Source organism: Diachasma alloeum, unplaced genomic scaffold (genome assembly GCF_001412515.2).
Source record: "Diachasma alloeum isolate Michigan unplaced genomic scaffold, Dall2.0 Dall_scaffold_01062, whole genome shotgun sequence".
Taxonomy (NCBI): domain Eukaryota; kingdom Metazoa; phylum Arthropoda; class Insecta; order Hymenoptera; family Braconidae; genus Diachasma; species Diachasma alloeum.
Window position 1 is genome coordinate 266,554 of NW_021681173.1, and position 25,257 is coordinate 291,810.

General features: G+C 35.1%; 1 protein-coding gene across 1 annotated transcript in view; it reads right to left on the minus strand.

Moving 5' to 3' along the window:
- Positions 1-54: 54 nt before the first annotated feature.
- The window catches only part of LOC107045736, a 25,671-nt gene continuing 468 nt past the window's right edge, over positions 55-25,257 (minus strand). The window contains exons 2-5 of the mRNA XM_015268082.2: positions 5,765-5,819; positions 2,593-2,749; positions 1,648-1,819; positions 55-1,561 (exon numbers count right to left, since the gene is read on the minus strand). Coding sequence (XP_015123568.1) covers positions 1,481-1,561; positions 1,648-1,819; positions 2,593-2,749; positions 5,765-5,819 — 465 coding nt within the window. The 3' untranslated portion in view covers positions 55-1,480. The remainder of the gene's footprint in view (positions 1,562-1,647; positions 1,820-2,592; positions 2,750-5,764; positions 5,820-25,257) is intronic.

The window sequence follows — 25,257 nt, forward strand, 5'->3', positions numbered from 1 at the left end:
TCGACAACAAAAGGAAGAAATAACACTGACGAACGAAAATAAAAACCCAATTGATTGTAATTAATCTCCTTTAATAATTCCTCAAAACTTGTATATTCAAATTCTGAAAATTCTCTCCTCTCAATTTCACGATTCCAAAGCTACAATAAAACGGCTCAAAATAATATGTTACAAGTTAAAAATAAACCGTGGAATGAAACCTCGAGCTACATATCATTAAAACTATGAATTAAAATAACTCGAATAATTCGAATGTCAAAGATTAATTCCGCCAAAAAAATCTCGACACACAAGGAGTGCCTTTCCCCTCACATCTAATCAACTTTTTATAATTCTTCGGACATGGTCCCTGGGGGCTGCACTCCACAACACTCGTGGCACGAATGTTGCAGAAAAAAAAATGGAAAGAGAAATATTAGCGCGTATTCGAAACGTTTCAAGTGTATTTCTAATTCGTAAAAAAACATTGATGTAAATATGATTCTCTATAAACGTTCGTATCATGGTCCAGTCCAACACCGGTCCTCAGAACCGGTCTAAGTGTTTTTGTCCTCTTTTTGTGTTCACACGAGTGAGCTCAGTAAAAACATCTAGATCCTCTGGATTTCATTTCTTCGCATCTTCTCTCTCATTTATTTTCGTCTGATTAACTCATATATTTCATCTCTGCCAGTCTCTAATTTGTTTATCTAGCCGGTACAATTTTATTTAACTGCGTAATCATGATTATTCACCGATTCCACTCGTTTCATACATTTTTAATCTTTTTTGTGGATCCTTTGGATTTTTATTCCCTGTCTCATTTATTTTTGTTTGATTATTTCACATATTTCAACTCTGTTGTTTCCTAATTTATTTATCTAGCCAGTATAATGTTATTCAATTGCATAATCATGATTATTCAACTGATTTCACTCGTCTCAACTCATATTTCACATATTATTTGCATAATTTCTTGCATTTTTTCCAGATCCTCGGGATTTTAGTTCTTTTTCTCTCATATATATTTTCACGATTCTTTATTGATCATTCTATATATTTAATCTGCTCATTTCTAACTCGTCATGCATAATCATGATTACTCCATTGATTTCATTCGCCCCATTTCCCGATTTTTCACATATTTTTCGCATAATTCTTAGTATTTGCATAATTCAAGATTTTAATTCTTTTCCTCTCATCTATTTTTATGATTCCTTATTGATCGTTCCATATCTTTAATCTGCTCATTTCTAACTCGTCATGCATAATCATGATTACTCCATTAATTCCACTCGCCCCATCTCACGATTTTCCACACATTTTTTGTATACACAGCCTCACCAGTTGCATATGTAAAAAATGTAAAAAATTATCTACACACGCCGATTCACATCAATAAATCTTTAAATCTATTTCTCATCATATATGCGTCTCTGAACAATCGTTTCCTCTAACAAAACTCAATCTGAGTGTTATAAACCCGGGGTTTACGTCTCCCTCACTGCGAGTCAGTGCGTGTTCTTAATTTGGCTCTCGCGGTTACCAGGGGATTTGGTGGTTCGACAATCGGTGGTTGCTCCTGGGGAGAAAAATTATTGGATTACTTTGACGGGTTTCTCTCGATTGCAAATTGTTTATCGCTTTTCTTTGCGGTTCATCACGTACCGAGAGCTCGAGCTGCCTTGCCCTTTGTTCGATGGCTCGTTGCAGGGCTGTCCTTGGGTCATCCTTGTACGTTTCCTCTCGATTTCTCTCGGATTCCCGACGCATTGCCGCTTCACGCTGTCTCTCCAGGGCTCGCTCTAGTTCACTCTTCTGATTTAATACATTTTTACCCCTGGAAATTAATTAATAGAAGTCTATTTGAGGACGAATGAGCGAAATTATTTTTGAAAGCAATTTAAAATTGAAGAGCGAATTTAATACAATTCTTTGCAGGTTTTTTTCATGTCCGGGATGAACAATTGATTTTAAAAAAGGCGATTTGAAGATGAATGAGTGAAATTAGTTCCGAAAACAATTAAAAATTGAAGAACTAATTCAATAATTTTTAATTATTGAATTAGTTCAATTGAAAACTTTTGTTTTGTGCTTTTTTAATTTGATTTTTTTTATTGGTTGTCCAGGATGAACAATTAATAGAAAAAAGGCTATTTGAAGATGAATGAGTGAAATTTTTTCTGAAAGCAATTTAAAATTGAAGAGCGAATTTAATACAATTTTTTGGAGATTTTTTTAATGTCCAAGATGAACAATTAATAAAAAAAAGGCTATTTGAAGATGAATGAGCGAAATTATTTCTAAAAACAATTAAAAATTAAAAAACGAAATTAATACAATTTTTTATAGATTTGTTTCATGCCCAGGATGAGCAATTAATAAAAAAAAAGGTGATTTGAAGATGAATGAGCGAAATTATTTCTAAAAACAATTAAAAATCTAAGAACTAAATTAATACAATTTCTTGTAGATTTGTTTCACCTCTCGGATAAATAATTAATAAAAGAAGACAAGATATTAAACTAAAAGATTGTTCAAATGAATAAAAAAAATGTCAAATAAACAGTTTTATTTCATTCATTCATTAAAAATCATAATAAAATAACTCACATTTTCTGATTGAAAAGCAATTCTCTACGAAGGTCCTTATGATTGTTGGATATGAGGCACGGGTTGTAAGGCTTACGGGGTAGAATGAGGCCGTCCGGCCCCATGTGTGGTGCAGGTGGGGGTGGTGGAACTCCCATGACAGGTGCCATATCTCTTCCTGCAATCAGAAAATTGTAAAATCAATGCACGTCGGGAATTTAGTTGAATTAAAAAAAAAAACGAGTCAACCGGTTACTTTGGCACTGATAAACACGAGTTTCGATGTCATCATCTCTATTTCCATATTCACTCTCTAGAAACGCTATTCGCGCCCTCACCGAGCCCACCTGACTCATGGCGGAGAGCGCAGAATGTTGAATGAGAAATTTCAGGTCGTAATTCTATCATAACACTAATGCATTGTATAACTAGTGGCATAGGGCTTCGCATACTAATCGAATAGAGGAAAGGCACAAGTGGGCAGTCAAGGTAAACTGCAGAAATAGAGACAGTGACAGGCCAGATCCATCAATCACCAGTTGTCCACTGGAAAATCAGCCATCCAACGTAATCAATTTTTTTCCTCAGCTTTTTATTCACTTGGAAAATTTGCTCCGCTATTTTTAGAGCTCAGTATCGCGGCAAATCCTCTAAAACACGACTGGAAATCCACCGGTGACGTCAATGCTAACGCGCGTCTCTGATAATGAAAAATTGTAATGCTGGGAAAAGAGCGGTGAGGTCTTGGGAAACGGGGGAATGACATTTTTGCGGTGCACGGAGAGAAATAATCAATAAAAATTACTCACACGGAGAGAAATGTCCACTAAAAATTACGAAACTCACAATTCGCTCACCGATTATGGAATCGACACAGAAAATTTAAGTGACGGTATCGTAATTTTTCACAGGAGATTCAGATAAAAAATAATTTCATTTTTTTGATGATGATTTTTTATTTGAATCTCCTGTGAAAAATTACGGAACGCCCTGGAAAAATTCAGTGAGAGTTCCGTAAAATTTTCTACAATCACATTTCGCTCCGAAATTACGGAAAAGATACGTCATTTTTATTTAATATTTCTCTCCGTGTATCTTTTCCGTAATTCCGGAGCTTGTTCGGACATTATTCGAATATCGTAAAAAAAATCTAAATAAAAGTAGAAATGCTTATGCAAAGTAGTTTTAAAATTCTGGACAACAACAAGAAAATCCCATAAACCACTCATATTGTCACTCAAACCCTTGAAATGCAAAGTAATAGTCAATGTCCCCCCCATAAATCACGAATTTCCGTGAATATCTCGAGACGAATGGTAAAAACACGCTAGGAACGTTGAAACAACTATAAACAACTTGCGAAAGCCGGAGCTAATGAGCTGCAATTGACTGTTTTATTGGACTTTTTGAATGACCGTCACGGATAGATGACAATGAGGGAATGCCTGGCTTTCCCCCGGCAATTTAGACGGTTCGATGGACAATGGAGCATAGAAAATATCGTCTCGTTATCTGAAATCTCGGGGAAAAAAAACTTTCTTCAAAACTGTCAATCGTCGCTGCAATCCCGGTGGACTGATGAGCAATTTCTTGTAATTGATGGGCAAATTGGGGTGAAATTGCCGCCAGATAAGCGCGTTCCGTTGATGTTAGACTCCTTATCAAGGAGCCAATATCACTTTTAATCGATATTAATTGCCCAGAGTTCGACGATCTCCTTCAAGACAAACGAGGCCCAACATAAATAACAATAATTGCCCACGTGAACAACTAAATAAGAATATTCCCATTTCCACTCCAATATTCAACTCCAACATTCGAAAGTTTAAGCGTAAATTTACTCTAACGAAGCATAAAGAATCGAATGTGTTTCGTATCTTGGAAAACTCAATAGTTATCACGTGCTCTGTAACGAAGTTGAGAAGAGCGAAACGAAAGTAAAAAGTGTTCTCGTATTAGAAAAAAAAAGGTATTAGTGGAGAAAAGCTTGCCACTGCCGTTTCGGATGATTCGTTTTTACGAGACGAAAGTGAAATTTTATAACGCTCTTTTTCACTGGAATTTTTTTTTCACCGCGTAAAGTTTAGGAAAAAAAATGGAGTGAAAAATTGGTGCATTTCCTCGGAGGTTTATCGATACTTTCCCCCGGGTTTTTACAGAGTGACATATTTGGAGCAGATGAAATGTTGTAGAAAAAATTAATGAGTTTTTGTTCAATTCTTTTTTATTTATTTCAAAAGAGGCAAGTGGATTTGAGCATTAATTCAGTAGCGAAGTGGTAAAACTGTTTAAGTCGACTCATCTCTCAGCTGAGTTTTTGAGGAATATTTCCGAATCTAATGGAGATAGCACAATTTTTGTTATAACCTTTTTTATAGAGCCGATTGAGAGCTACAACAAAGGTGATCACGAAAATTCCGCTATCTCCCTTAGATTCCGAGATATTCATTGAAAACTGGCAATAGTCAAAATTAACTTGTACCGGTTTACCACATCACTACCAAATTGAAAGAAAAAAGTTGGGAAAAGATAAAAAAACGTTTGTGTAAAAAATATTTATAATGAATAAATTATTTGTTTTATGTAACCGACACATTTTCATGACACAAATATATCAATTTATTAATTAGGATCGGAAATATTCCCAGAAAAATGTAGAAAATAATGAAAATAAGACAAAAAATGAAAAGTAAAAAATTTCAAAATGAAAAATGAATCTTCAAAGTTTATCTTTTGGATAATAAAATCATTGCGAAATCATTTCAGTTCAAAAAACCAATTCAATTCACGAGATCTCCCTGAATAACCTGTTATCAGATGAATCAATCACCCGTAGGATTTGTGATGCCAATCCAATCACCGGATTAATCCACTGATCCAGCGTCGAGGGCACGAGTTCATTGATTCAAATGATTGCGTCACGAATTAATCCCCAACTCCATCGGCCGATAAACAAAGTCCTCAATTCACGAGAAATCCCCCCGCGATAATGAATTATTAATATAAAAAGCGGGAGAACCGGAACTGTAACAGGAAGTCGCCTTCTTGGACCCAGTCCATTTATCAACGTTTAAATACCCCCGGTTGTGACCCCCCGAAGGTCAATTGAACGATAATTGAAAGAATTGGTCGTGTCGGTGGGTCTAAAGATGAGTGAAAAATTCCAGCTCAAATGTTTAGGATCATGACTCACCGTTTGTCAAAGACTCGCAGCTGTCTGGGTCCCTCTTAACGCCGTTCGTAATCACCTGAAAAATTAATAAATGTTTGATTAGTACTCCGCAAGACTCAGGGATTTCAATCAATTTGTTGTGCATTGAAATATGGGAGCGAAAATAACATGTGAGGTAATGGAATTTATTCAGGAATTTAGGAGGTTTTTTTGCCATTTCTATGATTTTCTTGAGATTATTTCTCTCAATTCAATTTTTTTTCATTAATGAACTAAACAATTAATTTATCCCAAAGAAATCTATTAGAATTATATGAAAGATTTCTAAATCTTCCATTCAAGATTGTAAATAAATTAATATTATAAATAAATTCGATGGGAATTAAAACGCAAATAACAATCAACTTTAATAATAAATAGTTTATTGGATTGAGCAAAGCGAATTCTCTTCCACAAATCAAAAAATTGCCGAAGAAATTCCCAATCAAAAGAGTCTCAAATCTCTCAAATATTGAAATTGCGTAAAATGCTCGCACAATAACTTTTGAGTAAATGTTACCCTATTTTCAATGTACTCAGGGTCATTTTCTTGGAGGAAAAAAAAAAAAAAAAAAAAAAAAAAAAAAAAAAAAAAAAAAAAAAAAAAAAAAAAAAAAAAAAAAAAAAAAAAAAAAAAAAAAAAAAAAAAAAAAAAAAAAAAAAAAAAAAAAAAAAAAAAAAAAAAAAAAAAAAAAAAAAAAAAAAAAAAAAAAAAAAAAAAAAAAAAAAAAAAAAAAAAAAAAAAAAAAAAAAAAAAAAAAAAAAAAAAAAAAAAAAAAAAAAAAAAAAAAAAAAAAAAAAAAAAAAAAAAAAAAAAAAAAAAAAAAAAAAAAAAAAAAAAAAAAAAAAAAAAAAAAAAAAAAAAAAAAAAAAAAAAAAAAAAAAAAAAAAAAAAAAAAAAAAAAAAAAAAAAAAAAAAAAAAAAAAAAAAAAAAAAAAAAAAAAAAAAAAAAAAAAAAAAAAAAAAAAAAAAAAAAAAAAAAAAAAAAAAAAAAAAAAAAAAAAAAAAAAAAAAAAAAAAAAAAAAAAAAAAAAAAAAAAAAAAAAAAAAAAAAAAAAAAAAAAAAAAAAAAAAAAAAAAAAAAAAAAAAAAAAAAAAAAAAAAAAAAAAAAAAAAAAAAAAAAAAAAAAAAAAAAAAAAAAAAAAAAACTCCACATGTTCCCCCGCAATTCCTCGACAGCGCGATAATTCAACATCCGCCAACTCATAAAAAACCACCGCGTTCTGTTCTACTGCGTTCGCCACCGGTGTTTTTTTTTCTGCGCGAAAAGATTGAAGAGTGAATTCCTCAATATAGAACAAAGGATTAAGTACACCGGGGAGTATTTTCCCGTTCGATTCCATCGTAGCGCGTCTCCACGGTTCGGTTATTTCGATCCACCATTACAGGGAAGTAGGAACGAGAGAGGCTCGGCTCCTCGAGCCGCTTAATTGCCCGCTGAGATGCGAGAAACGAAAGTCTCATGGCTTTGAGCCGCTGTCCAGAGAATTAGAGGCGCCTCTTTGCATTCGCCAAAACATTATGACAAGAGTTTTTCAACTATTGGCAAGAGTTTGGGACGGGCTTTTAGTGGGACAACGTGACTTCCCTCGCCGACGGAGCCAAAACTGTCAGAGAGATGAGGAGTTTCGAGTGAATGGGGGGGGAGTGAGTGGGGATGAAAATTAATTGAATGAAGGGGAATGAGTGAAATTGAGGACAAAGACAGAAACAAAAGCGTGGGATACGAATTAAACATGAAGGGGAGTAAGTTGCTTTTTTTTAACGGAGCGGACAAGCCTCGTTGAGCGGTGGGGGAGTGTCCGGAAGGAAGTGGACTAGGGTTACAATATTATTTTTTATCGGAAAGGGGCTATCGCTATTCTTTTCCTGTCAGTACCACTCGGACGAGAGGAGAAAAGAGCAGTCAGAATAATTTTCTTGACGGAATATTGGAATTATTTTGATTTTCTGCGAAAATAATCTGATGATGACTCTCTTGTGTAGAAGAGAATCATCATTTCATCAGAATTATTCATTTCATCAACTGAAAAAATTTGAGTTGAAGAAATGTAATATATATATTAAAAAAAAAAAAAATGTAATATTATTTTCAATGGGAAATGGATTATTGCCATTTTCCCCTGTCAATATCACTCGGACGAGAGGAGAAAAGAGCAGTCAGAATAATTTTCTTGACGGAATATTGGAATTATTTTAATTCTCTGCGTCAATAATCTGATGATGACTCTCTTGTGCAGAAGAGAATCATCATTTCATCAGAATTATTCATTTCATCAACTGAAAAAATTTGAGTTGAAGAAATGTAATATATATATTAAAAAAAAAAAAAATGTAATATTATTTTTAATCGGAAATGGATTATTGCCATTTTCCCCTGTCAATATCACTCGGACGAGAGGAGAAAAGAGCAGTCAGAATAATTTTCTTGACGGAATATTGGAATTATTTTAATTTTCTGCGAAAATAATCTGATGATGACTCTCTTGTAAGAGAATCATCATTTCAGCAGAATTATTCATGTCATCAACTGAAAAAATTTGAGTTGAAGAAATGTAATATATATATTAAAAAAAAAAAAAATGTAATATTATTTTTAATCGGAAATGGATTATTGCCATTTTCCCCTGTCAATATCACTCGGACGAGAGGAGAAAAGAGCAGTCAGAATAATTTTCTTGACGGAATATTGGAATTATTTTAATTTTCTGCGAAAATAATCTGATGATGGCTCTCTTGTGCAGAAGAGAATCATCATTTCATCAGAATTATTCATTTCATCAAATGAAAAAATTTGAGTTGAAGAAATGTAATATTATTTTTAATCGAAAATGGGTTATTGCTTTTTTTCCCCTGTCAATATCACTCGGACGAGAGGAGAAAAAGACCAGCAAGAATGATTTTCTTGACTGAATATTTTTTCTCTTTCCTGATGACTAAGTATTAGAAAAATTGAGTTGCAACATCTTGCGCAGATTATTGCCAATATCTCAGGATAATTCCAATGGTCATTAATTATTGAAGACTTTTACTGTATCTACATCTTTACATCTTTATGAGTTTTAGAAAACTCTGCAAACCGGAAGAAATGGTTCATTTCAAGGAGATAAGCTCTATTTGATTCTGAAAGAGGATTTATTTCGAATCAATGAGTTATTCATTTGATCTATTGAAAAAAATATGAGTTTAAATTAAAAAAACTCAAATAATGTTATTTTTCATTGGGAATGGGCTATCGCTATTTTTTTCCCTGTCAATACCACTCGGATGAGAGGACAAAAAGAGCTGCAGGAATAATTTTCTTGAACGAATATTTCTTCTTTTTCCTGATGACTAAGGGGTAAAAGGATTGAGTTGAAACATCTTGCACAGATTATTACGCCAATATCTCAGAATAATTCCAATGCTCATCAATTATTGAAGAGACTTTTACTATGCCACGGGGAAATTTTCTGCGGAAATGATCTGATGATGATTTTCTTCTGTAATTTTGATTGATATCTCTATGAGGAAATGGGTTATTTCAATAAAATTGAAATACACTTTGATTCTATTAAAAAAATTATCCCGAATTATTGAATTATTGATATCATTTAATGAAAAGCCATGACTTGAAATAAATAGGGAACAATTAAAATAATATTTTTTGCAATGGGAATATCAGGCGGACGAGATGTCAAAAAGAGCCGTAAGAATAATTTTCTTGAACGAATATTTCTTCTTTTTCCTGATGACTAAGTAAAAAAATTCAGCTGAAACATTTTGTGCAAATTATTACGTCAATGCCTCAGAATAATTCTAATGCTCATCAATTATTGAAGAAACTTTTACTGCAGACTGAGAAATTTTCTACAGAAATGATCTCTCGATGATTTCCGCTAATTTGCTTCTGCTACTTTTATTGATTTCTACTTCTTCACGAGTTTTAGAAACCTCTCCAAACCTTAAGAAATTCTTCATTTCAATGAAACCAACTCTATTCAATTCCAATACAGAATTCATTTCTAATTAATGAACTACTTATTGCGCATAATAAAAATATTTTTATTCAAATAACTGAAAAAACTCCAAATAAAGAGTTTTTAATTCCATGAAAATCCGTCACTTCTCCAGACGCACTCGCCAAATACTCATAAAGCCCTAAAATTCCTGTAACCGCTAATTAAACCATTAATTAATTGCCGACAATTTTTTTAAAGCGTCTCAATCCTCCAGAAAAACATTTTCAACCGATTATTTCGCGAATGCCTCAGAATAAAACGAATACTCATCAATTATTGAAGAAACTTTTACTGCAGACCGAGAAATTTTCTACAGAAATAATCTCTCGATGATTCGCTTCTGCTATTTTTATTGCTTTCTACGTCTTCACGGGTGTTAAAAACCCCTTCAGACCCAAAAAAATGCTTTATTTCAATCAAACCAACAGCTCATTTCACATAACAAAAATATTTTCATTCAATTAACTAGAAAAAATTCAAAATAAAGTTTAATTCCATGAAAATCCGTCACTTCTTCAGACGCACTCGCCAAATACTCAAAGCCCTAAAATTCCTTTAACCGCTAATTAAACCATTAATTAATTGCCGACAATTTTTTTAAAGCGTCTCAATCCTCCAGAAAAACATTTTCAACCGATTATTTCGCGAATGTCTCAGAATAAAACGAATACTCATCAATTATTGAAGAAACTTTTACTGCAGACCGAGAAATTTTCTGCAGAAATGATCTCTCGATGATTCGCTTCTGCTGTTTTTATTGATTTCTACGTCTTCACGGGTGTTAAAAACCCCTTCAGACCCAAAAAAATTCTTTATTTCAATCAAGCCAACTAAAATGAGTAGTGAAATGAGTCATTCCACATAATAAAAATATTTTTATTCAAATAACTAGAAAAAACTCCAAATAAAGTGTTTAATTCTATGAAAATCCGTCATTTCTCCAGACGCACTCGCCAAATACTCAAAGCCCTAAAATGCCTTTAACCGCTAATTAAACCGTTAATTAATTGCCGACAATTTTTTTAAAACGTCTCAACCTCCGGAAAAACATTTTCCGCTCTACGCAGAGCATTAAACGCCTTCTGGGAACTCTCGGGTGCTAATTAGCCCCTTGTCTAATAACTGAATCTCCTCATGACGCTCGCTTTCATCGGGATGGCTCTAACAAGTGTTGAATAATCCACTAAAAGTTCCCGATAAATTCTCACTGCCCAATCGATGGCTTTCACCGGGACAATTTCGACAGGTGGAGACCGAAAAGTCAAAACAAAAATATTTGGATGGCGCTGACTCTCACCGGGATGTAAACACGAAAAGTCAAAACAAAAATATTCGGAAGGAGCTGACTCTCGCCGGGATGTAAACAAGCGTTAGATAATTCTAGTTAATCCAACCTGCGTGTTATTATATGCGCCAGTGTCAGGGAAAACACCCGGAAGCAGTGAGCGAGTCACATAATCACTGCAATTCGCAATTTATTCACAATAGTGTGTTAAAAACAGCCGTTACCTCATGATGATCGGGGGTTTTAATTGTTTCTAACGTTTTAAGTCTACGGGAGTTGTAAATAATGGTGTTAAAGGCATTACGAAAGCCACTAGTGTCTGTCAAAATTTTGAATGAGTAATTCGTGATTAAATACTGGAGAACGAGCTGGTTTTTCATTAAGTGGGGAATTATATAGTTGAGCGGATTTAGGGGAGAGCCAAATCGAAATGAAAACATCTGACATTTGGTAATTTCAGATAAATTTATCTTCAAGTAGAAATTTTTACATTTTGTATTAGCAATTTTTTTTTGTATTGGTATTTTTAGAAAAATTTATTTAGTGTTTTTATTTTTATTAGTATTTTTTTTGCAGCGGTATTTATTTGTATTTTGTGTTCAAGATAAATTACTAATACGAAATGTAAAAATTCATACAAATAATTTTGGGAAAAACGTCAAGTCAAAGTGTCTTTTTGATAAATCAACAGTGAATACTCCAAATTGCAATTTTAATTGAAAACTGTAGAATAATTATTAATTGACGTAAATAATGTTGTAAAAGGCATTATAAATTTCACTAGTGTTGGAAGAATAATTTTCGAAAATTGGAGAACCAATTGATTTTTTATTAAATAGAGAATTATCTCCTGGGTGAGTGGTTTCAGGGGAAAATGTTAGAGAACATTTTTTTAATCACTCAATTTTAAGGTAATTACACGTAAATGCGAAGTGAAGAGTCAGAACGTAATAAAAAATCTGACATTTGTTAATTTGTAATAAAAAATTAGAAGAGATGTTTTGTAAGAAATTTGCGAAAAGTTTCTTCTTCTTGATGAATCAGAAGTGAATGCTCCAAACTGCAGTTTTAATTAAAAATAAGAAAAATAATAATAATATTAATCGTCGGTTATCAAGATTAATTATCGTTTGATCGGTTTTACGTTTACGGGAGTTGTAAATAATGTTATAAAGGCCATTAGGAAAGTCCGTAGTGCTGGGAGAATAATTATCCACCAAATTTTGAATGAATAATTAATGATTAAACCGTACAGAACGAGTTGATTCTTCATTAAATAGGGAATTATCTAGCTGATGAGCGGTTTCAGAGGAAAATGTCAGAGAACATCTTTTCTATCACTTAATTTTGAGACGATAATTACACTTGAATGAATCCGAAGGGAAGAGTCAACTCGACAGTTTAAAAATCCAGACATTTGTTAATTGAAGACAAAATTTAAGAACAATTTTGATTTAAAACCCAAAATTTTTCTCAATTTTTTAATTAAAAAAAAATTTCTGTAAAAGACGTAAAGCCACACAGTGGAACAAATAAATTATTATTTCATTGCAGAGTAAAATTGAGAGAGAATGTATTCTGTGAGGCAATTATTTTGAATTTGAAAAAATGTAGTCGAATTCCTTTTGCATTGGCCTAATCCGCATTTTGAAGTGGAAATCACGATTTTTTCCATCCACATAGATGAAACTATTTTGTTTTATTCATGACCGTCAAAATTCGAAATTACTTATGACCGTCATTATGCAACTATATAGATGGTTTGACAACAATTTGGTTGCAAATGATTTGTGACAATCACTTCAGTAGCGAAGCGGTAAACCGGGTCAAGTCGATTTTGCCTTTGGCCATTTTTTGACAAATATCTCGGAATCTAAGAGAGATAGCAAAATTTAGCTCAAGACCTTGTTTATAACCCTCAGTTGGCTCTACAAAAAAGGTCATGACAAAAATTTTTCTACCTCTTTTAGATTCCCAGATATTCGTCAAAAACTGGCCAATAGTCAAAATCGACTTAACCCGGTTTACCGCTTCGTTACTGATTTGTAGTTGGAAAATTTGTGCGGCACATGATCGTCATTTTTCGGTCATATGACGCGATCTAAAAAATGCCTGTCATTTTGCATCTCCAGAAATTATGCGCACATATTTTTTCCGCACTGCCACTGGATGTGACACTTGTGCTCCGTCCTCACTCATCAGCGGCATGACCCCGGTAACGGGTGCCCGCCCCACCTAAACCGCCCAACGGAGAACCCTGTTTCTATTCCAACTAGCGAGGCCTCACTTTATCTGTATGTACTGTTAAAACCAGGCTATTCCAGCGATACTACGTGTACCAAAACGTTTATGTGCGTGTTACAGCTGTCGTCCAGTGTCTCGCGTGTTTACCGGTGAGGAGCGTCACTCCCAGCGAGTTTTTGCGCGTCTCGAACTCGCGAACCATTCGGGAAAAATGTCCCGCGGGGTGGGAAAAACGAAGTGCGCAAAGAATTCTCTAAAGTAGCAATTTCTCACCAGGAGCTGCAGCCTCCTAGCATCCTCCCGGCACGCACTCCACAATTCCAATTGATAACAATTAAGGAGTGGAGAAAAACCACTGGGGCGACACGAGAGCCGACACTTGAATTGAAATCTCGACGGCGAAGAGACGTTCCGCTGCTCAAATGCGGAATCAGGAAGTGAGAGAAGGAATTTTTGTTCACCGCGGACGAGGCGCACAGCCCGAGAGCGGGACAGTAACTGAACGGACTGCGGCACGAAGGCCGGAGTGGACTCATGGGGAGCGAGAGAGGGGGGGGAGCGAAAAAAACGCTCGTTTGAATCCCACGAGGACTTTCACTCGCACATCATAATCCTACGATCTGACTCAATCGCGGGATTGCAGCCCGGGAGGGGCGATGAGCTGATACTGCGGGTGCATACATTAGAGTAATCTCGTTTCAATGATTTTTTCGGGGCTTAATCAACCGGGAGACGCATCTTGCGAGGGGGAGAGGACAATTAACGGGGCTGGGGAGTTGAATTTTATTGGGAGATTTTTGGGTTTTGGGTTTTTATTTGGACTGATCCGTTTAGACATTTGTTTCTGTGCATTGGCTGGGTGGGTTTACAGATGTAACTTTTTTTTTTTTTTTTTTTATTGGTTTATATATAGAACCCATATCAGGGTTATTTATACTGTCGGTGAGATCTTATACAATTACTTTTTTTACATTGAACTATTTTTATTTAGGGGAGAATTTTCTGATTTTCCATTCATTTTCAGGGAAAAATGAAACGGAAATTTACGAATTTCTGAATTTTCAACGACAGGATTTCCTGGAATTTCAGTGGAATTGCAACACGATAAAAATTTCTGGAATTTGGCAACGGAATTTCAGACAAAAATTTTTAACAGTGCAGTTAGAATGAATGAGTAGGGGAGGGTGGGGTAAAACGGACACTTTAGAGTTTTTTAATTATTCATAACTCAGAAACAAATTGATCAATTGAGCTCAGTTTAGACTCGTCACAAAGGAAAAGAATTGTTCTTTGTATTGAAAAAAAATATGTTAATTTTGTCAACATTTCAAGCCCTCATTAATATTTTAAAAAATGTCAAAAGTGTCCGTTTTACCCCGACCTCCCCTATTATATCGGTACACAGCAAAAACTGGTGTTTAAATTTTACACACCTTTTGTATACATTTTTCAGACACTAAAAAACGTCTGAATAAAATGAAAATGAATTTCAGACGAACAGGTTCTTAAACAGCTTAATTCCTGTTTGAAATTCAGACAAATTTTTATTTTATTCGGGCGTTTTTTAGTGTCTGAAAAATGTCTGCAAAAGGTGTGTGAAACATTCGTTTTTGATGTGGGGTATATTTAATTTGAGACATGGAAAAATGTCGGAGGATTTCAATGCAATATTGGCTGAATTTTAACAATGAAAAAAATTAATGATGGAGTTAATTTCTCTCGTTGTTGAAGCAAAGTTGAATTAATGATGAATTTTTTGGCAAAAAAAAAATAAATAATAAATAAAGAATTTTCCACGATCTTGTTTGAATGAATTTTATTTTGGGGTCCGGAGACTTGAATGTTAGGAAATTTTTGGTTTCTTGGGTTTTTGTGGGGATTGAATGATCTTGGGGGCCGGGGGGGAAAGAAATTTAATGCGTCATGGGGAATTATTTTTACTGATTATGTCGTTATGATTGGTTTGAGTCACGGGAAAATGCCAGGGGATTGATACGACGGATGCATAAATAGTTTTAATGAAAAATCATTTAAATAAAAAAAATCATGAAGTTAATTTTATTCATCCGTGAATTAAACGGATTTTACGGTTTTTTTAATGAATGAAAAATAAAAAATGAAGTATTTTTCTATTCAATTGGAAGAAATAATAGAATAAGCGATGGGAAATTGAACGAGTCACGAGAAAACGCCAGAGGATTCCAATTCCACATCGACGCAATCTTATCAACGAACGAAAACATTCATGATGAATTCAACTTGATTTGTTCTTGACGCAGGAAACGCCGACTAAGAATTTCAACATGTCCCATGGCCTTGTCCGACTGAATTCCATTGGTTCTATTCACTGAAAAAATAGAATAAGTGATGTTGAAAATACACTATTCTCCGCAGAAATTCCTCCGCATAAAATTCCAAAAGATTTTTCCCTGCATTTTTTACAATTCTTCCAGTCGAAAAAATATCTCCACTCCACACTTCCCAAGTAATCTAATTACTCAGCTAATAAATCAATTACGAATGCAATTAATCCGGAGGATTTCTGAAATAATCTCCCAGCGATTCGCGGAAATAATCAAGTGAAATATTAGCGAACAAAAATGTTTTAATGGGTTTGATAAATTTTTATTTTTCTTCGTGACTCTATGGGACTCTTATGCGTGCGGGCAGTCACTATCAGGCCAACTGATAAAGCTATCGTAAAAGATGATATTCATGGTGGAAACAAAACCGACTTGTCGAGTTCTGATTCACTGAAGCGATGAATCGAGACGAAATGAAAAAACGCAAATGAATTTTCAGATTATTTACTCGTTCGCGAGACAGTTAATGTATTTCAGTTTATCATGCCCCGATATTTGTTGCAAAACGGTAAAAATGCGAGTGAAGGAATGAATGCCGAGGGCCGAATGAGCCGGAGCGAAAGCCCAACCAGTGTAAATCAACTCGAGTGAATGAGAAAAAATTTTCACCTCTCAGTTTCCGTGTTTACATTTTTTTTTTCGTTCGAGTGCAACGCGGGGATAGAATCCATGTGGTACGTGCGAGTGACCACCGGCGGATGGGAATCCGCCTGGAAAATTCTTTTCAGATATACCGTAAGAGAAGTTGATGAGTAGAGGAGTCGACCAAGCGAGCAGCGGAAACAGACGTTGTACATTGATTATTACTCAGTTGAATGAGTTTTTTTCACTGAAATCGCGATTTTTTTACTTGGAATTTGATTCTAATTGTCGAATTAGAACAATTGGGGTTCTACGTGACATTTTCGACAGTCTTTACTGATCTTTAATTTAAAAAATTGAGGGTAATTCAGTAGCGAAGTGGTAAAACGGTGCAAGTCGTTTTGACTATTGACCAATTTTCGGTGAATATCTCGGAATCTAAGGGAGATAGCAAAATTTTTGTTACAATCTTTTTTGTAGAGCCGATTGAGAGCTACAACAAAGGTAATTACTAAAATTTCGCTATCTCCCTTAGAGACCGAAATATTCCTCAAAAACTCAACTGCGAGATGAGTCGACTTGAACCGTTTTACGATTTCGCTACTGAATTCGTCGGTGGAATCGGAAAATTGAAGAATTGTTGGATTATTTTAATGAAAGAATTTCGGGAAAGGCGGAAATAATCACCGGAGAGCATTGGTTATTGCTCATTTCATTCGAATTGTTAAATTATATTAATTGGGGTTGTAATGTCTCAGACATGCGAATAAACGAGGCATTTTTATTTTACTTTTTAATGAAAAAATAGAGAATAATCTACACTCATTACCTGCTAACGAGACTTTTCCAGTCATGATGCGCACAAAATTGCGAGTAATTTAGTACTGAAGAAAAATTCAATGCTCTCGATAACGAGGGAATTTATTCAATGTCGAAAGAACTTTTGGTAGAGAAAGCCTCCAGCCATGAAGAAATCCATCGAAAATTGCCTTTAAAACCAATTACCGTCAAGATGATTTGAATTAAAAATATCATACTTAATGGATTTTTTTCGACAGAGTTACGTAAAATGAAAAAAATTGATTTCTATTGGAACTCTATACGAATTCTCACATTTCCATTCGTTTCTCAATAGAGAAATTAATTTTCTGTAAACAAAGATCTATTTAAATTTTCAATAGAATTGGCAAGAAACAAATAGAATGACTCAATAAAATTCGTATAGAGTTCCAATAGAAATTCAACAGAATTTTCCGAAGAAAGCCCCAGGATTTCTATTAAAGTAGCTCTACCCTTAAGGCAAATTCAAAGATTATTGAAAACTGCAAAAAAATTGCAGAAAACTCGATTAGACTCGGAATTCTAATTTTTTTCGCAATTTAATTATCGTTTTGGTTTTTAGAAGAAGAAATGTTTAAAAATCAGGATTTAACCCAGTGTCTTATGTGAAAATCAACGTTTCCATTGTAATCAAAGATTAAAGTCTGAATTTTTTTCAATAGATGAATTTCCTTCAAAACCAATTACCGTCAAGATAATTTGAATTAAAAATATCATACTTAATGGATTCTTTCGACAAAGTTACGTAAAATAAAAAAATAGATTTCTATTGGAACTCTATACGAACTCTCACATTTCCATTTGTTTCTCAATAGAGAAACTATTAATAAAAATTAATTGATAATTAAATGCAGATATTTTTCTGTAAACAAAGATCTATTTAAATTTTCAATAGAATTGGCACGAAACAAATAGAATGACTCAATAAAATTTTTATAGACTGCCAATAGAAGTTTCTATTAAAATAGCTCTTTCCTGAAGGTAAATTCAAAGATTATTGAAAACTACAAAAAATTGCAGAAAACTCGATTAGATTCGGAAAATCAACATTTCCATTGTAACCAAAGATTAAAATCTGGATATTTTTTCATTAGATGTGAAAAAATCAAGAATTTTTGTGACACCTCATAAAAAATAATCCACCGTTTTGCAAACAAGTTTTATTATTTATTTATAAGAGGAAAATGTTTGAAAAAATATCAATATTTTGCGAAATTTAATTTAGGTAATACTGACTGGCTATGAATTTTTTCAAATTTTTTCCATGAAATTTAGTCGAAAAAATGAAAAAACTGAAAATATCCAGTACAGCGTAGCCTGGCCGAAGGTAGAGCTACTTTAAATTTCCTCATACGCGAGCGGATTAGAATGTCTCTGGCTCCCAAATCTGCATGAATTACAATATTCTAGAAATTGAAATGAGCGCATTAGAATGAATTGGAGCCTCAGCAATTGCGTAATTCATATTACGCGTTTTATCACGAAAAAAGGGGCCCCCGAGGTGTTCAGAGGCACCTTGAGGTGCAACAACCGGCGTCGTCACGGCGAAGACTCCCAGGGAGCGTTGGATAATGACTCCGACACCTCTGGACTCCCTGCACCATTGTCTCACATCCCCCAGACGCATGCAAACTCGTCGCTTCACTTTTCCCAGTGAAATTTCCCTGGGATCGATCGATATTACCAGCTAGGGACGTTCCACCACAGCAATTTCCCCGCGATCTCACGCCGGAGATTGCACGACGTGTTTGTTTATTTCTCCTATTTTTATTATCGTCGGATTCGAAGGCTAGAGGCAGTGGGAATGATCGATAGGTATTCCGACACTCTCGTGGGTCGCCTGTCGTCAATTAGCCCCTCGGGGGGCTCGATAAATATAGTTGGGAGGAGTGGAAAAACTTTCTCATTGTCACTGAATGCCGTGGCCAGGGAGATAAGGAAGTGAAAAGGTAGCGCTTCGACGAACGCCGGGACAATTATTCGCGTCGTGAAAATAAAGACGAAGAAAACTGAAAGTTTGGGGGGGGGAGGTTTTCGAGGGGATTATTCTTCCTGGAGGACGGGGAGATGTGAAACCTCTGAATATTTCAGGGGAAAATTTTGAATGCGATAGACTCGGAGGGAAAACCGGATTTTTCCAGAATCGAATAATTTTTATTTTGAAATTTTTTTTTCATTTCAATAATCCCCGTGTTGACTACGCATGTTAGTTTTAAATATTTTCACTGAATTACTGTTTATAATTGTGTATTATTATTAATTTTTTGACACTATAAATAAATAAATAAATAAATAAACAACATTTGTTGGATATTTATAAAGTCACAAATCAAGTTCAATGAAGATGTTTCAATTATTTTTTCTGAAGAGGATGCAAAGATGGCGCGCGCCTCCACCTCGCATTTTTAAACACTTCTCAAAGTAATTTATCCTCTCCAGATGACCCTCAACTCCCTCCATCCGGTTTCTACAACAGGAACAAATTTTTTAAGCCGTCTTCCAGATTTTTCCATCCCCTTTTCGCTGGGAATTCACGGCGCAAAGTGTTTCCCGCACTCCAGTATTTTTTTCCCCCTCCCTAGGGCTTTTAATTTCTTTATCATGCATGTATCACTGACATTATAAATTCCCCTAATGTGTCCTCCTAAATGTTTTGACACGTTGAAAAAAAATTCATTGTTTGATTCTCCCAAGAGATAATGTTGAGTGAAATGAAAGTTTCCCACCGCGAAACTCGTCGATTCGTAAACAAAATAGCCGTCAAATCTGTTTTATATCTCGACACTCTAGACGTAATTTCTGTCGTTACTCTGAAGTGAGAGGAGAAGCTACAGAAGAGAGCCATCAGCGAGGGCATTCGAGCGTTTATTTAACTCCAAGATCCCGAGTGATAAAAACATTTGCACACTCGAGGTGGAAATGATCATCTCGAGGACGCGAGGAGGGACTCAACTGTTGAATGAAGAGTCCCCGGATCGGCGATTCGACTGTCATTGCCCGGAGAAAGCTGCAATATTGTTGAAATGTTGGACTGCATGAGGGACAATACGGGATTTCCGATTGACTTGACAGTGCCAACAACGGGTTTAGAGTACGTGAATAAGGACGCCGAGGTTGTTGCAGTGATGGACTCTCTAAACAATTGTTCATTCATCAGCTATCGCGATTTTTTATTCATTGAATTAAACAAGTGGGGGACATTCAACCAGGAATTTTAGACATTTGATTCAAATGGAATTAAAATTAACCATTAATGCTATTTTACGTTTTTTATTCACGACCTATTCAATTTTTGTTTTTTTCAATTGATGAAATGAAGGAAATTGTTGTTTCATCTCGGTTATTTATTTTCCCATTGAAAAAAAAACAAATCGAAATAAAATTAATTAGTAACTCAATAGAATAAATTATATTAAGAAATCAACATTTACTTTTTTCGTATTAAATGTCTATTCAAAAATCGCAAAGCTCAATATCTCTATATAAATTGAGTTAATGATATGTGGCATGCCAAATGGAATGCATTCTAATTGGGATGAAGACATTCATAACAACATATTAATTAATTATATAAATTTATATAAATTTACCGGTTTGAAAATTCAGGAGACGCCTCTGATTCTGATACTTATCTGTGACCCTGATGATGCCACTGAGAATTAATTATTATCTCCACCTCTATAAATTCGTATGAGCGCCACCTAAACATACCCAATGAAATTAGGGAGGAGCGAGCGAAGCGAGCGAGGGGAGCCGCCCCTCCGGCGTCGGCGAGCGAAGCGAGCGAGGGGACCCGCCCCTCCGGTGTCGGCGAGCGCGGGGAGACGCCCCTCCGGTGTCGGTGAGCGAAGCGAGCGAGGGGCGAAGTCCCCCTAGCACCCAACCGAATATCAACAGAAATTCCTGTACAGACTCAATAGAACAGCCTCGTGAAAGCGTTAGATCTCTTTTCATCGAATAAAAAAAACCATAAAACCACTTCGCGATAAAATCTGTCGACGAATCATGCCAGAGATGACATGCATGTTAAGATTTATGAGTCCATTGACGCTAACTGGAGCACCTGATTACCGACATTCACTGAACAAAGTATTCTGTCATCCTCGCAATTCACCCCAATACGTAATAGCAAACAGCGTATTCGCAATGTTATGTATCACCAAGTGTGTTCGAGCCACACCCACGCTAGCCTATTCCCATCTCAAGTGCCTCAACTATGCCTTTACTGTATGTTTACATTTCTCCGTAAGGTGATTCATCACTCGATTTGTCACATTATCCATCGAATATTTTCTTCATCCTCTTCCTTCCTCAATTAAGCTGTGACGCAGCTAGCCAAGAATTTTTCATTTGCCTCTCCGTGACACAAAAACAATAATCTCCGGAGGGGAAATAACTGGCATTATCACTGGGAAATGGAAAATAGTTGGGTTTATTTGCATTCGAGTATTGTTTCGAGTGAAGAGGCACGAGGTCGTATTTGTCGTTGGATTTAATGGGCGACGTGACTTATGTTCCATTGGAAAAACTCGGGAAATGAGACCAGAGAATCGAGCGTGGCTTATCAGCAGACTGTCGATGGGTCTTCAGTCAATACGGAATTTCATTTTTTTTATTTTTTAATCTCAAGTTTCCGCCTAAAATTATAAAGGGGAGAAAACTCTTTCGTTTATCAAGAAAAAAAAAAATAAAACACTATTATTTAAAAAAAAATACTTCGGAGATTTTTTTAAAGTTGATTTTTCTATTTAAAAAAATCTTACAAATACTATTTTTTAATTTTTCTTCTCGAAACACGAAATTTTTTTTCCGGTGTGAACATCCCCTCAATTTTTCATTTCTGAACATTATAAATTCTTCCATCGACCGTAAATTCTCACGTTTTATTCATCGCATTGTTATTACCTCTTAATCATTTCTCAAGATTAAATGATGAAGTGACGAAAGAGAAGGAAAATAAATTAGACAAAATGGAAGAATAATAAAAAAACGTCAAGACGAAGGGAATTCGAATGAGTTGAACACTTGCCGACGAAACGCCCGCGCTTCCTGTTCTCATTTTTCAACGGAGCGCGCATTATTTCGCAATTACGGAAAATCGTAATAAATACAAGACTTCACGTAATCGCCCCCTCCACCCCCCGGTTACCGGCAGTCGTCCTAAATCACCGCTGATTGAACCACCGCACGTGCTATCGCAACTAGACGTATGAAAAATGTTGAAAAAAATGTGAACTCACGTTGCCGAGTATTTATTACCGGCGAAGCGAAACCATCGTAGTCGTTCTCGGTATCACGTGTATATTTACGTGTGGATTAATCAAGGCAGAAGCATCGTTCAACACTGAAAATGTTTGGAGTTGAGACTGTAAACATTGTACTGCGATGCTTGAGAATGACGCGCATTCGCGGTGTATACTCGACATTTCTGAAGTGCTGTTCATGCCACATGCAGCGATTTTTTTAAATAGACAGAAATAAATTGAGTTGAGAGAGGAAACCAGTGGAAATTACATTTCCGGATTTGAAAATGACCTCAAAAATAAAAATAATGCATTTTAATCATTTTTTACATTTTTTTGTTTGAGATTAAATTAAAGTAATTTCTTTACTATAATTTCCTGCTGCACCGGTTTTATCAGTCAATTAATTAACTAGTCTACTTATTCATTTGTTTAGGGTTTTTTCAATTTTTTAATCTGAAAAATCAGAAATTCCACTTTTTGAGGAATTTTGCATCAATAAATGCTTTATGAAATTATTTATTAAATTATTTATTATTTATTAAATTAAAGCACTTTGTTTTATTATAATCTTCTGCTGCGCCGGTTTGATCAATCAATTAATTAATTAGTCTACTTATTCATTTGTTTAGGGTTTTTTCAATTTTTTAATCTGAAAAATCAGAAATTGCACTTTTTGAGGAATTTTGCATCAATAAATGATTTCATAAATAATTGTTGATCAATTAATTTTAATCAATTGATTTCACAGAAAATAATGAATAAATAAATATTACTCTGGGGTAGAACGGTTCATTACCGGAAGAATTAAAAATATTTTTTGGTTGAGAACCAAAAAATTCCAGGAATTTGCGTGTCTCCTTCGAGCGAGGGAGACCCCGAGGGATGAACCTGTATCATGTGTCTCCACCCGCAGGCACCTGAACCCCAGACCCTCCAGACAGTGCCAACAGTTGAGAAAGAGCCCAAAGGCGTCATCCCACGAGCCCGAGTAGGACGAGAAAAAAATCTATCGCCCACACAATTCCAGGAACCCCCGATGATGCATTGTGGGCTCCATCCGGGGTCCGATGGGGCCCCTAATGACGCTTTTAAAGTCCTGAAATTCACGTATAAAACGAGCGTGGAAAAGACGAGTCTCGTTTTTACTGGGGGGGAGTGCGCAGCTGCGTCATCCCATTGATTAACCCGAGAGACCGAGTGAGAAGGGAGAGTTTGGAGTACGCGTGGACCATGCCGCTTTGTTTGCAACCATTCACTGAATTCTACCCTCGAGGCACGTTTATAGAAGGGGTCATTTAAACGATACAAATATAAATGCGCCTGAGAGGAGAGTTTCAATTTTTCAATGACGAAGGGCTATTTTCAGCGATTTTTCCCTTTGTCGAGGCGGGGATGAATTTTTTTGGGAGCCTAGAGGACTAATGATACGATTGATTGATTCCCCAGGATTAAAAAATGATGCAGATTTTTTTGGGGCCATAGGAGTGAAGAAAAACTAGGGAAAATGCGGGGAAAACCTTGCGCCATTAATTCTCAGCCAAAGGGGAACGGAAAAATCCAAAAAATGACGTGAAAAAGTTGTTCATTTTTTAGAAATCGAATGACACGAGCTGAGGGGGATCTGAAGAGAATCAATAATTTTAAGAAATGTTTAAAAATGCGAGGTGGGCACGCCGCCATCTTTAAAGCCCTTCCGCCACAGGGGAACGGAAAAATCCCAAAAATAACGTGAAAAAAATTTGTTCATTCTATAGAAATCGACTGACGCGAGCTGAGAGGGATCTGAAAAGAATCAATAATTCTAAGAAATGTTTAAAAGTACGAGGTCGGCACGCCGCCATCTGTAAATCCCCTCCGCCAGGGGGAGGGGCATCCCCGCAAGATGGCGGTGTCCACACCTGTCGATCACCTCGCATTTTTGAACATTTCTCAGAATCATTTATCCTCTTCTCATCACTTTTAACTCATTTTACCCAGTTCCTAGGAAATGAACAAATTTTTGAAGATACCCATCAGATTTTCCCCTCTTCTTTCGGCTGGAAATTTCTCACTCAAAGTTTTTCTCGCATTTCAGTAGTTTTTCTTAAGCTTACCATCTGAATTTAATGAGGCATTTAAATACTTCGTCATTAAATTTTAACCCAAATAAAAAAACGATTATTATTATTATTAGAAATTAATTCTTCTTTCCATAACCCACAAAAATGTTTAAATAATAATAATAATAATAATAATAATAATAATAATAATAATAATAATAACTAATTTTTTTTTCTAGGGGAAAACTAAAAAGACAATTTTTGCGATTTTTTATTGCATGCGCATTTTATTTTTTTAAGAACGTCAATATTACGATTTTTTTTTATTCAAGTTTTTTTTGAAGAGGAAACTTTGGCACAAATATAATAATAATAATAATAATAATAATAATAATAATAATAATAATTATTATTATTATTATCATCACCATCAATTAATTCTTTTTTCCCCTGACCCAAAAAAATGTTTCGATGAATTTCCCGAGCCCGGAGGCCCCTCAGACCCGTCCAATCACCTCAACGAAAAAAAAAAATCGCGTTTTCACATGGTAAATAATTCTCCCACGAATTTATTTACATAAACAATGCGGAAAAGCAATGGCAACTAAGAGTTTAGTGACTCCCAGATAGAAATGACTTTCCCCCAGTACCAGTAACTTTTGGGACGACCTGTATACACTGGTTTGAGACATAAAAAAACGAGGTACACGAGATGAAGGCAGGTGCAGGTGAGGGTTTAAAGACTTGGCAACCCGAATGCAGGCTCTCTCGAATTCCCTCTCCTCCAGACTGAACTAATGATGAAATTCAATTTTTCAAGTAACAATAAACTCTCATTTTCACTTCCGGAATTCGCACGGTTCGAGATTATTC